The following is a 14,903-nucleotide window of genomic DNA, read 5'->3' as shown; positions in this document are numbered from 1 at the left end:
GAGCCCGAAATACATTATACTCTGAAATACAACCAGTGAAGGCCTACAATAACGTCCATTAAGTGGATGCAATGTCAATGTCCAGTCTATGTGTAAACAAAATCACAGTTTATGATCAACTGTTTTGTTAATCATCAAATTTAAGATTCTAAAATTATAATCACAAATTAAAAATAAATAAATGAAAATGTACCAGACCATTCCAAAATATCTGTAACCAATGGAAAATTACTGCCAACAAAGTCCTGACAAATACAAATCAAGTTCCTGTGTGACGTCAAGCAGTCAGTCAGGAGAAGGCTCGCGCACAATTCTCACCCACACAGTGAGCTGCAATCGTTTCAGACCGGTTACAGTCTCAGTACTCTATAAAACATATCGATTGTTTTATACCCATTTTTCTCTCTTTTAGAAGACTTAATCAAAATCAAAACTGAGGTTTCCTTAATAAAGGTAGGGGGTTTTTTTTTGTATTTGACGATAAAATGGCTGCTGTTAGGAGGTCGTGAACGCAGAAAATGGCGTCGTTATAGAACAAACACATGAGAGTGTTGCTGCTTGCTTTAAGGTTAAAGCAAAATATTGATATACGTGTCAGTCGTTAGATAGATTAATGTGTCTATTATGGTTTCTCTCTGTCCTGAAGCGTGGACAGTGTTATATGACCAAACTCAGCATGCAAGCTAGCTATTAAGCAATAGCTTTTATAGTAACTTAGTGGAAATGCTGAGCTATAACGTTATCTGTTTACGTTTTTGTTATTAACCTAAGTGATTTTTTCGTCTTTCAGGCTTTCAAAATAATGAAAACATAAAGGCGTTAATAATTTTTTCCTGGTTTTTCTTTGTTAGCCCTGCTAACGTTACCGTGTTTGCTCAAGGTTTGGCCTCTTTTGCCATGAAAGACATCATTTGATTTCAACCTAATATATTCGTACTATGAACTATTTTTGATAATACTTGATCTCAGTCTCTGATATAACGTTAGGCCGTTTCATCTTTAGAGGAAGAGTAATTCGTTAGATCTGATCAGACTTACTTAGTACGTCCAGTGTGTGTAACACGCAGCCATTTCTGAACATGTCTTGTGTTTTGTCATGTTTACTTGACTCTTTCTTGCTTTGTTTTTCTGCTTTCTCTAATACAGTTCGGATATCCCCACCCCTCCTTTTGATTATTATTCTTTTGAAGATTCTTCGTTGTCAAGCCGCCAAAGTGGAGAGTGTGATTGCAGAAGGGGGTGCTTCTCGTTTCAGGTGAGATAAAACATTATGCATTGGCCAAGACTTGGCTCCCATTCTTTCTTGACTTGTTACCCATCAATGGAAGAAACAGAGCTTAGCTACAGTGTTGAAGCTTTCCAGGTCGAGGTTATCTGTATATATAGACCTATTATCAATATTGACTGGCATTTCTCTCTATTGCACACTGGTTCAGTTGCGTTTTAGAGCCGAGCATCTGCGTTGACGCTACGCCAGTCGCCTTGAGCAAGTGGAGAGTTCAGTTTAACTTAACTCATGACCAAGGGGTAAAGCATTTGCCTGAATTTTCACAAGGTTGTTTGAATTGAAGATTGATCGACTTTGAACGAGATGGGGGAACTCTTTTTAATAGGTGTCTTAAAATGGAGTCACTCAGATATAATTATAGATTGATATACATACCACATTATTCAAGTTATTAAATGGTCCACCATTTCCTTTCTCTGTGGCTTGTTTTTTTAAAATGGTTTCCACAACTCCAGTCATGTGTTGTCTTGTGGTTGTTGTGCAAATGGCTTTCAGAAGTTGTCTAATCTAGCATTGCTTTTATAATTCTAGTGCTTCTTCGGGCGGAGGAGGAGGTAGGGGTGCCTCTCAGCACTATCCCAAGACTGTCGGTAACAGGTATAATTTGTTAAAGTCAAGAATAATCTGGCATTGTAACATGCTTTGGAGACTTTAACCGCTCTGTTTGCCTTTCAGCGAGTACCTGGGGAAAACCCCAGGGCCTAGCGTTCAGAGATGGGTTCCTTCACGAAGCACTAGACGAGATGTCAACTCCTCCAATGAAAAAGAACATCACGATGCAATATTTAGGAAAGTGAGAGGGTGAGTGACCTTAAGGAGCATGAATATTCACTTCAGCAGGAATGGAGCTAAAAGAAGCCTCTGTTTTAAATAAATAAAATGAGCTCTTTTGTTCATTGTGCTTTGAGACATGTGAGCACATTTTTGTGGTTTGCTCAGCCGATGCTCTCAAGCTCAAATAAGAACAAATCTCTACACGTGGTAAACAGTGGTCTTTATTTTAACTGGTTCAAGATGTTTATTCATTGTTCTTGTTTCTCTTTTTTATTTTTTTAGCATACTTAATAAGCTGACCCCTGAAAAGTTTGACAAGCTATGCCTTGAGCTTCTCAATGTTGGTGTAGACAATAAAGTTGTCCTCAAAGGTATCATCTTGCTGGTAAGATGCTTTTGTGATATATTAAAGTATACATAGTTTGATGACTGACTGTTCTATTTATTTTTTTTACCAGGTTTCATAAAAGCACAACATTTTGCCTCCAATTGTGTTTTTAGTGCAGGTTGAAAATTGGTGAAGAGCTTATTGACGCGTTCGGTTATATCAGAAAATGGTGCGCAAGTGATGCGAAAAACATCACACGAGTAATCTAGAGAAAATAACAATGCATTTTATTATGAGCACACTATAAAACACTAGCTACATTTACATGGACACTACTTATCCGATTGTAATAGGACTAGAAGCACAATCAGAATAAAAATGTCACATAGTGATGTAAACCCGTCAATCGGATTGAATCGGCTTGATCCGACTAAAATTTCGATCGGATTGTAAGGGGTGGTTTATCCCTTTTGTAATCCAGAGCGAGAGTACATGTAACAACTTGATCGGATTGAAAACCGAAACTGGAAAGTACTGTGCATGCGCAGTGACGTTGAAATAGCATAATGATGTATGACGTGCGGAATGAGATGTTCTTCCTGGTGAATAAAGTGTCATAAATAAGTATCCCATCATTATAAATCTCCCCTTTCACTCAGTGTATGTGAAGTGGACCACGTCCCACCAGTCCTCGTTTAAGACCCATCAACAGACGAGTCTTTTTTTTTTTTTTTTTTTTTTTTTTTCCCGCACATCAAACCGATCACTTTATTTACAGTTCATGTAAACCCTACATTCGGATTCATCAATCAGAATGAATTCATTCCAATGGAAGCAAAAGGTGTCCATGTAAACACACCTACTGATTTGGTGCTGCTCTTTATTATTACTGTTAAAAGCAGTTGTGCTGTGTAACATCTGTGTAAACTGTATTTTTTTTTCAAGGTCTTTTAAACATAAATATCAAAAGAACATCATTTATTTGAAAAAGCAATCATTGTAACATTATAAATGTCTTTATTGTCGTTTGATCAATTTGACATCCTTCTTGAATTTTAAAATCTTGCTGACCTAAAAGTTGAATGGTAGTGTAGTGATCAGTTGTTTCACTCTCGTGATGATTATAATAATAAAACAAATATTTAGAATGTATCTTACGAACCTGCTCATTACTTAGCTACTTCTATTTAAAAAAAATAAAATAAAAATCTCAATAATGGTTTAATACTGATTCTGACCATTAATGCAACAACCGTGCATTTTGATCAATTCATACCAGGCATGTTAGGATGATGAAATAAACCTATAGATATCGACATACCTTACTCGTATTTAACTATTACAGAAAAACTGTGGTTACATAATAATTGTCATCTATCCTGTAGATCGTAGACAAAGCCCTAGAAGAGCCCAAATACAGCTCACTCTATGCTCAGCTATGTCTGCGTTTGGCAGAGGATGCACCAAACTTTGATGGCCAAACACCTGAAATACAGTCATCACAAAAGCAGAGCACAGTAAGTACCTGAATCCCATTATAAATTCTATGGCATAACCGTATTTCTTATTTTTTATTGAATCTGAAAGAGCGTGTATTCCCAAACAAATCTTTGGATTCAAAATTTCTAATTGTGCACTGTACTGTGTTTGTCCGCAGACTTTCAGAAGACTTCTAATTTCCAAGCTTCAAGATGAATTTGAAAACCGCACCAAAAATGTTGACAGTGAGTTAATCCCCTTAAAACATCATAGGTGTTTTGTCTGCAGACTTATGCTGTGTTGCAGGTTTCTAACATTCAGCTGTCTCTTCATTTAGTCTATGACAAACAAGACAACCCTCTCACCTCTGAGGAGGAGGAGCAGCGTGCCATTGCCAAGATCAAGATGCTTGGCAATATCAAATTCATTGGAGAACTCGGCAAACTTGACCTCATCCATGAATCTATCCTTCATAAGTGCATCAAAACAGTGTGTATCCCTCGAAGCATTTTAATCTATTAGTTTCATTTCATTATGTGCTTTGGTTAGTGGTGGCTCAAAGATTTTGATCACTCACCCTCTCTACCCTATCTGTAGCTTTTGGAGAAAAAAAAGAGGGTCCAGCTCAAGGACATGGGAGAGGATCTGGAGTGTCTCTGTCAGATAATGAGAACCGTGGGGCCCAGACTCGACCATGAAAAAGCCAAGGTACCACCTGACCCAAAAACCATTATTGTTATTCAGCAGTGTAAAAGAGGATCGATTGATAGTTTTTTAAACACCAATTAATTTTTCACATTTTCAAATTTTTAATGATCTTGTCACAATTGAACACAAGTTTAAAGCCCACAGTCATATCTTGTCATTTCATCAAGAAATGATTATAGTGCGCTCAAGTGTTAAGAGTTGATTTGTGGTTTTGTAGGATTGTAAGGGATGAGTTTTTACCATGAAGCAATTTTTGACGACTTGTGTTCTTTCTGAAATTGATCCTTGAATGATGTACTTATTTCACCTTGTGTCTGAAATTGGTCTATTTGCTAGATATTGGCCTTGTTTTTTAAGAACCATACTATGACTTATTGGAATAATGTCATGGTGACTTTTTGGAAAGTACCCATAGTACCTTTTAAGAACAAAACAGAGCCGTTTTAAGAGATCGGTGACCATTGTAAAGAACTCAGAACAGGAGTAATATAATCTCTCTTACGAGAACCTGTCAAAAGCTTTGCAGCAGCATTTTGAACCAGTTGTAAGCGGCTAAGCAATGATTTATTAATGCCAACATAAGAGTTGCAGTAATCTAACCTTGTAAATACAAGGCAATGGTTTCACGTTGGCTATTAAGCTCAAGTGATAAAAACAAGACCTAACCACAGAATAAATGTTTCTCAAACTTGAGATCATTTATTAAAAAGAACTCCTAAATTTCGCACTACTGACTTACATAAAGAGGCTAAACTGCCCAAATAAAATAAAATATTTGGAGCACCAAACCACACAACTTCAGTTTTGTCTTCATTAGGGCTGAAACGATTCCTCAAGTAACTCAATTACAAAAAAAGATCAAGGCAAATTCCTCTGCCTCGAAGCCTCTTTTAATTTATTTTAAATCTTACATCAGGTTCTTTCGCAATGATTTTTTTTTATGTGACACAATGCGTTTACGTCACCCACAAAGCGGAAGGAGACACAATAAGCACTGCGTCCAAAATCGCATGCTGCAATGAGTCAGCAGTGTTTTGATTTGAGGGCACGGGCAAACGTAAAGAGAACGTCGTGGCGTGTGTCCATTGCAAGATAGAGCTGGCATACCACAGCTAGTGTCCTATGATTTCCGCGATTCAGAAAACGCGGAGGGAATCGCGGAATCCAGTCATAAAAACAGAATTTACAGTTTAACGCGGAATGGCACGGAATTTGCCAAATTTTGAACGAATTAATCAAAAATAGGTCCTTGCACTTACATCAAATCACGATATGGACTAATATCTGTAAATATTAAGCCGGAACAGTTAAATATTAACACACTGAAGCGCGCGTGATGCTCGCGGTGATTTCTGCGTCTGCTGTCTCACTAAATAAGGACGTGAACACATGAACAACATCTCCAGAACTGCTCTGACAGTCACTTCATAAGCATTTGACCGTTTGATTTGAGTAAAACTAATGTCACATCACATACACAGAACTGTTAAAGGTACGTCAACCCCTCAAAATAAAAGTCCGGTTTAGTTTAAAATTAAATTAAATTTATGCATTTAGCAGGCGCTTTTATCCAAAGCGACTTACAGTGCATTCAGGCTATCAATTTTCACCTACCATGTGTTCCCGGGGAATTGAACCCCCCAACCTTGTGCTTGATGGCGCAATGCTCTACCAATTGAGCTACAGGAAGAAAAACAAAAAAAGTATTTTTTCTTTTTTTTTTTTTTTGTAAGTATTTGCCAGATATGTTTTACTATTGTTCAGCTGAATATACATAGCCTACTACTAAAAAAAAAAAAATCTAACATTACTATTTTTTTTAAGGTTTAATCACACAGCATTTCCATGTTTGATTTTTAATAGTAAATCCCCTTTGTTTACCAAAAAGTTAAGTTTGCTTAATTTTCAGTAATAAAACATTAATTTAATTTATCTTTTAATGTGTTTAATGTTTAAATGTGCATCTCAGAAAATGCTTTATTTAAAACCCCAACTGAATGGCACTTAAATGCACTTAATTCATCCGTCAACTTTATTGTCATTGTTCACAGTACATGTACAGACAGAGAAACAATGGGTAATTTTATTTTTGATGTATGCATTGCATTCTATGAATTTAAAAAATAAAAATTATAAAAAAGGAAACTTAGTTGTTCATTTTAAGAGACCCAGGAGTCTTTTTATCACTTGCATAATATTGCACTTTAATTGAGCAACTACTCTGATTAATCGATGGAATTTTTGGTAGAATACTCGATTTACAAAAATATTCGATAGCTACAGCCCTAGTCTTCATTCAGATTTAAAAAATAAAAATAAAATTTCTTGTAAACGGACAAACATTCTATTTGCTTTTCACTATTCTTTTGCAAAGGAAGATACACTTGTATTTCATCTGCATAGAAGTGAAATGAGATTCCATTCTTACGAAAAATTTATCCAAGGGGTAAAATATACAAAGAAAATGGTTGATAATAAGGTCCTTAAATGATAACTGAGACTAAATGAGCATGAAATATTGTTGATGAAAAGACGAGACTAAAATGTAGTTAAAAGTACAAAAACTTTACCAAAATCTTTTTTTGTTGAAAAGAATTTCAAAACATTTCAAAACCTTAAGTCCCTCAATAAGTGCTTTTATGTTAAACGGATATGCACTCTGCCCGTACTTTTTGCTTTGTTCAATCAGGCAACCCTTCACACTCCCTCTGCGGAGGCGCTGTGATCTGAAAACACAGACATATAGTACTGTTCAAGTAAGCTGTATTGCTAATCTCCATTTGAGGTATTCTGCTTAAATGAAAGTTTCATTCAGCCAGTCTGTGTTTGCGAATTGTAATGTTACTTACACAACCTCTGTGCAGCAAGAAGTCTTTCTGCTGTAGCTTTTTTCTCTGATGTAATATTTGAGAGTAGGTTTTTGTTACACCACTTTTTATAATGTAGACAAGGTGAGTGTATATCTGGTCAGGGGCCGGTTGCATCAGCTAGACGTAAAAAAAGCCAGGCGTAAGTCCTATGCTGGGGTTTGCAAAGTCCAGCTTTACAATAAATATTTACACCTGTTGCACCACGATCAGGCACAACTACGTCTGGCGTAGACAATGCGCGTCCACGCCGACACATTCTCCCGCAGTTATAGATCTATCTGAGACGACGTTCACGCCACTATGACTACAACTACTTATATAGAACTGAATTGCTTAAGACATCATGACAAGTGAAGCCACCATGCCATGATTTCATTGAGTAAACATTTCCTAACAAGTCCACGTTTTAAAAGTCTCCCTGCACATTCCCATGACTGTTTTAATCAAGGTTAAGTAAAATAATGCGTTTAATACAATGCTTCTCTCTAGAGTAATTTTTTATAGCTGACTATCAAGTTTATGTACAATGAATGTCTTTCCTTAGGTAAATGTGACTTTAAGTGAAATTTTGTGTTTTACTGGCATCTTTCTGTGGCTGAAAAAACACGTTTATAGTTCATATTTTGTATATTTTGTATTTATATTTAAAATTTGAAAGCTGACCATTTATTTCTGATTAAAAGTAAGCAAGCACAAAACTAAGCACAATGAAAGCACGCTACAAATAATGAATGGAATTAAAGACACAAAATATTTCCAAGCATTTACATTGTCCAATATGTCAAATGGTTCAGTTTCTTTAATAATCCCAGTTCATATATAATATTTTACTGCATAATTAGTAGGCTACATGATGTACATATAATTTGTATTCAATTACTGTCGGCAGTGTGGTCTACATCGATCTTCGCGATTTAATATTGCTTATCCTGTCCGAAAAGAAAAGTTCATAAGCATTACAGTGATTTGCATCATGATTTGTTCGGACATTATTCGTTTTCAGGATTCACGTCTGTTAATTCTTACTGCAGACGTGAATCCTGAAAACGAATAATGTCCAAGCAAATCATGACTTTTCACTTTACATCTACCTCTGACTAGGCATAAGATTTAGTCTGACGTAGCACAACGCCGAGATTGTGCAACGGGTATAAATTCTACGCATGACTTAGTGCCTTTTACGTCTGGCCTAGTCTTACGACCGGGTGTACGTCCAGCTGGTGCAACCGACCGCAGGTGTTTATTTATCCTCTAATTGATATCCTCTTATTAATCTGTACACTAACGTTAGATAAGGTAAAAGAAACCATGCATATGAGTCAATTTTCTATTGATTTGTGCTCATTGATGAAAGCGCAATGTCTGATGAAATGTAACAATTACTCAAATGACAACAATCATTGCAATTAAAATTGAGCAAAACATTTTTTTTTTTCATAATTTAAACCATTATACATTTAAGACGAAAATATTATGAAAATGTGTAAGCTTCCACTGACTAAAACTAGACTAAAATTCTCAGACATTTAGTCACCTAAAAACCAAAAAAAAGACAAGTTAACTACATTTGATAAACCTACATTTTACACAGGACTAAGACTAAATTAAAAATAGTTGACAAAATTAACACTATACATAAGTGTAATTTGTAGGAATGATCTCTCATCCATTGTTGCCTTTCCCACAGTCTTTAATGGATCAGTACTTTGGCCGGATGCAATCCTTAATGAACAACAAGGATTTGCCTGCAAGGATTCGTTTCCTACTGCAGGACACTTTGGAGCTGAGAGAGAACAATTGGGTCCCTCGCAAAGCTTTCATCGACAATGGACCAAAGACGATAAACCAGATTCGTCAAGATGCAGTGAAGGCAAGTCAGCATGTTTTTTATTTTTATTATTATTATTTTTTTAACAAAATCTGTTAACAGTTATCTTTAAGTAGGGGGTGACTGACTCTGTTAAAAACTGATGTAAAATTATTTAAATGTTTATTACAAGTCTTTATCTTTCCCCTCTTCTCTAAAGGATTTGGGTGTTTTCATTCCACCCATGAACCAAGGAATTAGAATGGACTTCTTCCTAGAAGGCCCCTTCATGACGAACAGGATGAAACTGGATAGAGAAACTCTAGGGGGATTGGCCGATATGTTTGGTCAGATGCCAGGTGAGTTTATCACCTGCCAATTGTGTAGATAGAAATAAATTTGCTATGTCTTTATCTTTACTGTGTTTATATTTGCAGGTAGTGGCATAGGGACTGGTCCAGGTGTGATCCAGGACAGATTTTCCCCCACCCTAGGACGTCATCGTACAAATCCTCTTTTTAATGGCCACAGTGGACACATGGCTTCCCAACCACAGTCACAGTTTGACTTGGGTATGAAGCCTTTCATCAAGTCTAACCAGGTAAGCATAGATGTTTTTGTAGCACTTACATCTATAATTATCAAATGACTAAATAAAGAAATTACTAAACAATGTATCCCTAGGGACAGAATCAGCATTTTCACAATCAAAACCAGAACCATTCAAACCAGCACCAAGTTCAATCCAAGGACATGCCTCCACGCTTCAAGAAGGGGCAGCTCAATGCAGACGAGGTAAACCAGAGGCACTAAGTGCTTAGTAAAACTGAAAAATCTTCCGCCCTGTGATTATAAAAAGACGCGTTATTCTGAGGGACTCCACTGGATGGCAGTTTTCTTACTTTGTCTGCTCTGTTTTACTCCTGTTTTTTCTCTTCTCCTTATGCTTCTCTTCTATCCTTCACTCTTAAACTGCCAGCCAGTCCACTGACTGCTATGAGATATGAGGGTGTGAATTGTGAAAATAGTATCAAGCATTTTATTCTTTGTAACTAGCCTAAAAATGTATTGTATATTTTTCCTGTGATCCGTTCTTACAGATCAGCCTTAGACCTGCTCAGTCGTTCCTCGTGAATAAAAACCAAGTGCCAAAACTGCATCCCCAGATTCCTACCATGATTCCACCAAGTGCTCAGCCTCCACGAACACAGACTCCACCACTTGGACAGGTAGAACATTCTCTCAGCTTTGCTGAACTCTCTTTAGTTAATATGGCGCATCTTTTCCAAATTTTCCGTGGAATAAAATGGCTTTAGGAAAAATCAATAATTTCCTTGTTCTTTTCTTTTTAGCCTCCTCAACTTGGTCTGAAAACCAACCCGCCTCTGATCCAGGAGAAACCTCAAAAGACTACTAAGAAACCAGCGCCTGCTAAGGAGGAACTGCTGAAAATGACTGTGTGTATCTTTGTTGTCCTACCCTTTTGTGCTCAAAGCATTTATCACCATTTGTTAGAAACTTTCTAATGGTTTGCTGATTTTGTTTACAACAGGAGAGCATTGTGACGGATTATCTGAACAGTAAGAACATGGAGGATGCTGTCAGTGGTGTGAAAGAGATGAAATCTCCCAAACACTTTCTGCCAGAGATGTTGAGTAAAATTATCTTGTGTTCTCTGGAGAGAAGTGATGTGGACCGGGAACAGGCTAGCACTCTTATCCATACATTACGCACTGAGAGCTTAATCACTGGGGAAAACTTCATGCAGGTAAGTTACCTTGCTTTTTTCCCTTCAGCAGTCAAATATTTTAGTGTTTCATTATATAATTCCCATAACTATGATTTTTGTCAACAGGCTCTGCTAAATGTCTTGGATCAATGCCCTAAGATCGAGGTGGACATTCCTCTGGTGAAGTCATACCTAGCACAGTTTGCAGCACGGGCCATCATTGCGGAGTTGGTCAGTGTGGCAGAACTGGCTCATCCACTGGAGAACGGCTACCACTTTCCTCTTTTCTTGCTATGCCTGCAGCAAGCTTCCAAGCTCAAGGACCGTGAGTGGCTCACAGATCTCTTTCAGCAGAGCAAGGTCAACATGCAGAAGATGCTTCCTGGTATGTCTCCTTTCTACACACAACTCTGAAATATTTGTTTCTGATTGGTCATTCACAGTATTCTTTTTATTTATTGATTGATTTGATTTATTTATTTATATATGTATATGTTTGTGTGTATATACACCTATATATTTTTTATTAAATAGGATTGATTTTGATTACATGCTGTATTTAACTTTGGTATTTTTGTTTCTCAGAAATTGACCAGAATAAGGACCGTATGCTGGAGGTTCTTGAGGGGAAAGGTTTAAGTTTCCTTTTCCCCTTGCTGAAACTGGAGAAGGAACTGCTGAAGCAGATCAAGGCAGACCCCTCCCCTCAGGCCATCTACAAGTGGATCAAAGACAACATTTCTCCCAAACTCCACACTGACAAGGGCTTCATCAACATACTTATAACCAGGTACAGCCCATTAAATGTGCATTACACTCATAAATGGAGATATGAAAGACTGAGATTGATTGTAATTGACATAATTGTTAACAACCCTTACTGTTTTTCCATTTAACAGCTTCCTGCAGTATATCTTTGCTGAGCTTGGCGTGGACGAAGGTGATGAGCAACTGGCCTCCCCTTCTAAAGAGCAGCTGGACCAGGAGAAGCAACTGCTACTCTCCTTCAAGCCAGTCATGCAGAAGTTCCTCCACAATCACGCTGACCTGCAGGTCAGTGCCCTGTATGCCCTGCAGGTGCACTGCAATGCCAGCGCTTTCCCAAAAGGTACAGAAACTACTCTGATTGTAACCTGCTGTGCCTGTTAGGGCTGGGTAAAAAAAAAATCAATTTTTCAATTAATTGTTTTTTAAAATGTGGTCGATTTTTATATATATATATATATATATATATATATATATATATATATATATATATATATATATATATAGTTGAGAGGGGTTCCACATGTAATACACATTTCGTATGCAAAGATGTCAGCCAATCACAACAGTTTTCAAAAAGCATTTTAAAAAAAGGAAATAATCGATGTCATGGGACCTTTAATATACAGGTTTGTGGCTCTTAATTTCTTTTTACTAATTACCCAATTGTAAACTTATGTTCACGGTTCGAGAATCGAGTATAGAAAATCGAATCGAGAATCGAAATCAAATTGATCTGGAACATCTGAATCGATACCCAGCCCTAGTGCCTGTTTTTATGAATGTTTATTTTTATTTTTTAATTAGGTATGTTGCTTCGCTACTTTGTCCACTTTTATGACATGGAGATTATTGAGGATGAAGCTTTTCTTGCATGGAAAGAAGACATTTCCCAAGAATTTCCTGGAAAAGGGAAAGCCTTATTCCAGGTATGTGTATTTAACTACTGTAAACTTGAATGTTCTCAAATGGAAAGGTTTTTACTCTAAGTAGAAGAATGTACACTTACAAGTCATTAATCTTTCTTTTTCAGGTGAATCAGTGGCTGACTTGGCTTGAGACAGCTGAGGAAGAGGAGTCTGAGGAGGAAGCTGACTGATGATCCAGACTAATCTTCCAGTACACATTAATTTCCTGCTACATGACTGACTTTCTTCTCTTTGGTTCCTTCACACTTTGCAGTAGCTCACACTCGGCCAATTATAGTATACTGCTGCTAGGCTCATGAATTAAACAAAAGACCTTTTTCATAACATCTCTAATGTTTCTCGCATCATAACCAATGTCAAGCTTATCTTTAGTTTCAGAACCGCTGTACTTTTTCAGTAGAAAAAGTGGTAGTCAAATCTTCCTTTACATGTTCTGTCTGGTTTAATTTGTTTTCGTTTCACAAGACACAGGACAGAAAACCTTTCAGCGTCTCAGCAGGTGTGAAACTTGTATAGAACCAATGATTTGTTTGCAGTCTGTCTTGGATATTGATTAAAATGAATCATGAGATCCTGGTTGAATGGCCTTAATAGGTTATGCTGTAGATGCTTTTACTAGTGTTATTCTGGGTCGGTTGCAATATCCTTCCCCCCAGTGCATGATTTAAACATCTGTAAAACTGTAATCACTGTAACATGTTAGCAGTTTCCATGTCTACCTCCTACCGAATAAGCGTTATTTAGGCTTTGATCATGTGTAAAGTTTTAGACTTGAATTAAGATCCAGAACATCTGCGTAGTTTGATTTTGCACAATACACTACCTTATATCTCCGCTTACAATAGAGTTTAAGTGCTTTCCATTGAAGATGCAGAAATCAGGCTACTAGTGTCAAATTAATGCCTCTGCTGCCCCAGCCTTACTTCATTAATGTTGTCTAAAGTGCGTTTTGACAAGGTAACTGCAATGTGTTCTCTGTATAATGGCAGTAGTAATGTTGCCCTTCCGGTCCCGCTGATCTATTGCAAATTATTCTAATCATAAACATCGAAGTGGTGGATTATTTGAACCTGCCTCAATGAAAATCAGAAAAATCTTTAAAACCCATAAGCGATGAAAGGCTTTTGCCCTTGTCAGTAAGCGGTTCTCAAGACAACCTTTTATTGACAGGTGTTTTAACTGTGTATGACCAAGTTAATCTTGTGAACTTGCATTTGCCAACATATTAACTGCAGACCAGCTGTCAGAAATGGCTTATGATTGTCTTGTAAGGCTGTTTAGTGCTGTTTTCATCACCACTATTGCTGAATTCACAATAAAGGAAAAACTTGATTAACGTGAAGTGTTTTCATTGGCATGTTTTATAAGAAATGCACTGAGAATTTTACATTTCATAGCTTCCTTTGTACTAAATCTCTTAACCACAGGGATACAGTAACATTTGTTTTTTATATATATTTAAGGAGATTTGCAACATGTTTACAACCAATATTTTGTTGTTTGTCTAGTTTTTAGATCTATTGCCCATTCACATTTATTCCTCATCAGTGGGGATCCAGAAATATTCCACTTTCCTGTTTCTCCTTGAAAATCCAGAATCATGGGTATCTGCCGTTGGTGACAGCTCGCTGAATTGGACTGGGCCAGTGTCCTGTCCAACTCGAGGAGCAGCCACCCTAAACATCGTCCTGCTGATCAGATGAGATTTAAACACAATACATCTGCTAATCAAAGTTTAGCATTGATAATTAAGACCTACCTCCCTGAGCTCTTCTCTGAATCCTCACTGTTGAGGTCAGGTATGGAGATGTACACAGGGTCTCCTTCCTGTTGGGTTCATGTTGTTTAATGCTGTTATCTAGCAAGAAACAAATGTTTACACTTTTGTTTATGTGTAGGAATGACAGGCAAGACATTTTACCGTGAAGTTCCTTGGTGTGCCATCTCGATTTTTTAGGATCCTAACCCTCTAGGTCTGATTCAGTCATGCACAGGAAGTAGCTCCTCAATATTAGCTTGACACTGCAGTGAGATGGAAGTACGTCTTATTGTGCAATCCGTTAGAAAGCGATAATTTCACAAGATGGGTGGTAGTTCCATTTTGAGAAGATAAAAAAATATATTTTGAACAATGTTACAGCTACTGCATTATCTTTTTGTCTACAGAATTTTGAGCTTGCTGGAAATTCTATAGTTATTAATTATATTTATCCTTCATTTTATATA

At 37.0% G+C, this 14,903-nt stretch overlaps 1 protein-coding gene and 1 non-coding gene across 3 annotated transcripts; both read left to right on the top strand.

Moving 5' to 3' along the window:
* Positions 1-294: 294 nt before the first annotated feature.
* On the top strand, positions 295-14,013 carry LOC132156217 (eukaryotic translation initiation factor 4 gamma 2-like). Of its 2 annotated transcripts, none has more exons than XR_009437391.1 (22): positions 295-453; positions 1,147-1,255; positions 1,437-1,527; positions 1,820-1,885; positions 1,964-2,089; positions 2,345-2,447; positions 3,776-3,907; positions 4,048-4,114; positions 4,207-4,358; positions 4,467-4,577; positions 9,135-9,317; positions 9,475-9,613; positions 9,692-9,855; positions 9,939-10,049; positions 10,355-10,483; positions 10,607-10,711; positions 10,807-11,022; positions 11,110-11,368; positions 11,569-11,773; positions 11,883-12,127; positions 12,516-12,677; positions 12,782-14,013. XR_009437391.1 is itself a non-coding variant. In XM_059565122.1 (22 exons), exons 3-22 carry the CDS (start codon positions 1,517-1,519, stop codon positions 12,845-12,847), a joined length of 2,676 nt encoding a protein of 891 aa, XP_059421105.1. In that variant the 5' UTR covers positions 295-453; positions 1,147-1,255; positions 1,437-1,516; the 3' UTR covers positions 12,848-14,013. The 2 variants fall into 2 exon arrangements, 1 of the variants encoding a protein (XP_059421105.1); XM_059565122.1 differs by having other exon boundaries at positions 11,883-12,091; positions 12,556-12,677.
* LOC132156441 (small nucleolar RNA SNORD97) lies at positions 10,093-10,267 on the top strand. The gene has a single exon (XR_009437421.1). It is a non-coding gene; the product is annotated as a small nucleolar RNA SNORD97 (small nucleolar RNA).
* Positions 14,014-14,903: the final 890 nt, after the last annotated feature.

This window comes from Carassius carassius, chromosome 13 (genome assembly GCF_963082965.1).
Source record: "Carassius carassius chromosome 13, fCarCar2.1, whole genome shotgun sequence".
In the NCBI taxonomy this organism is placed as follows: Eukaryota; Metazoa; Chordata; class Actinopteri; order Cypriniformes; family Cyprinidae; genus Carassius; species Carassius carassius.
This window is presented reverse-complemented; position numbering and strand designations above follow the sequence as displayed.

Excerpts from the sequence above, each read along its gene's own strand:
- LOC132156217 (XM_059565122.1), top strand. Across the intron at positions 4,115-4,206 it reads CCGCACCAAAAATGTTGACA|TCTATGACAAACAAGACAAC; the intron begins GTGAGTTAATCC and ends CTCTTCATTTAG. Across the intron at positions 10,484-10,606 it reads AGACTCCACCACTTGGACAG|CCTCCTCAACTTGGTCTGAA; the intron begins GTAGAACATTCT and ends TTTTCTTTTTAG.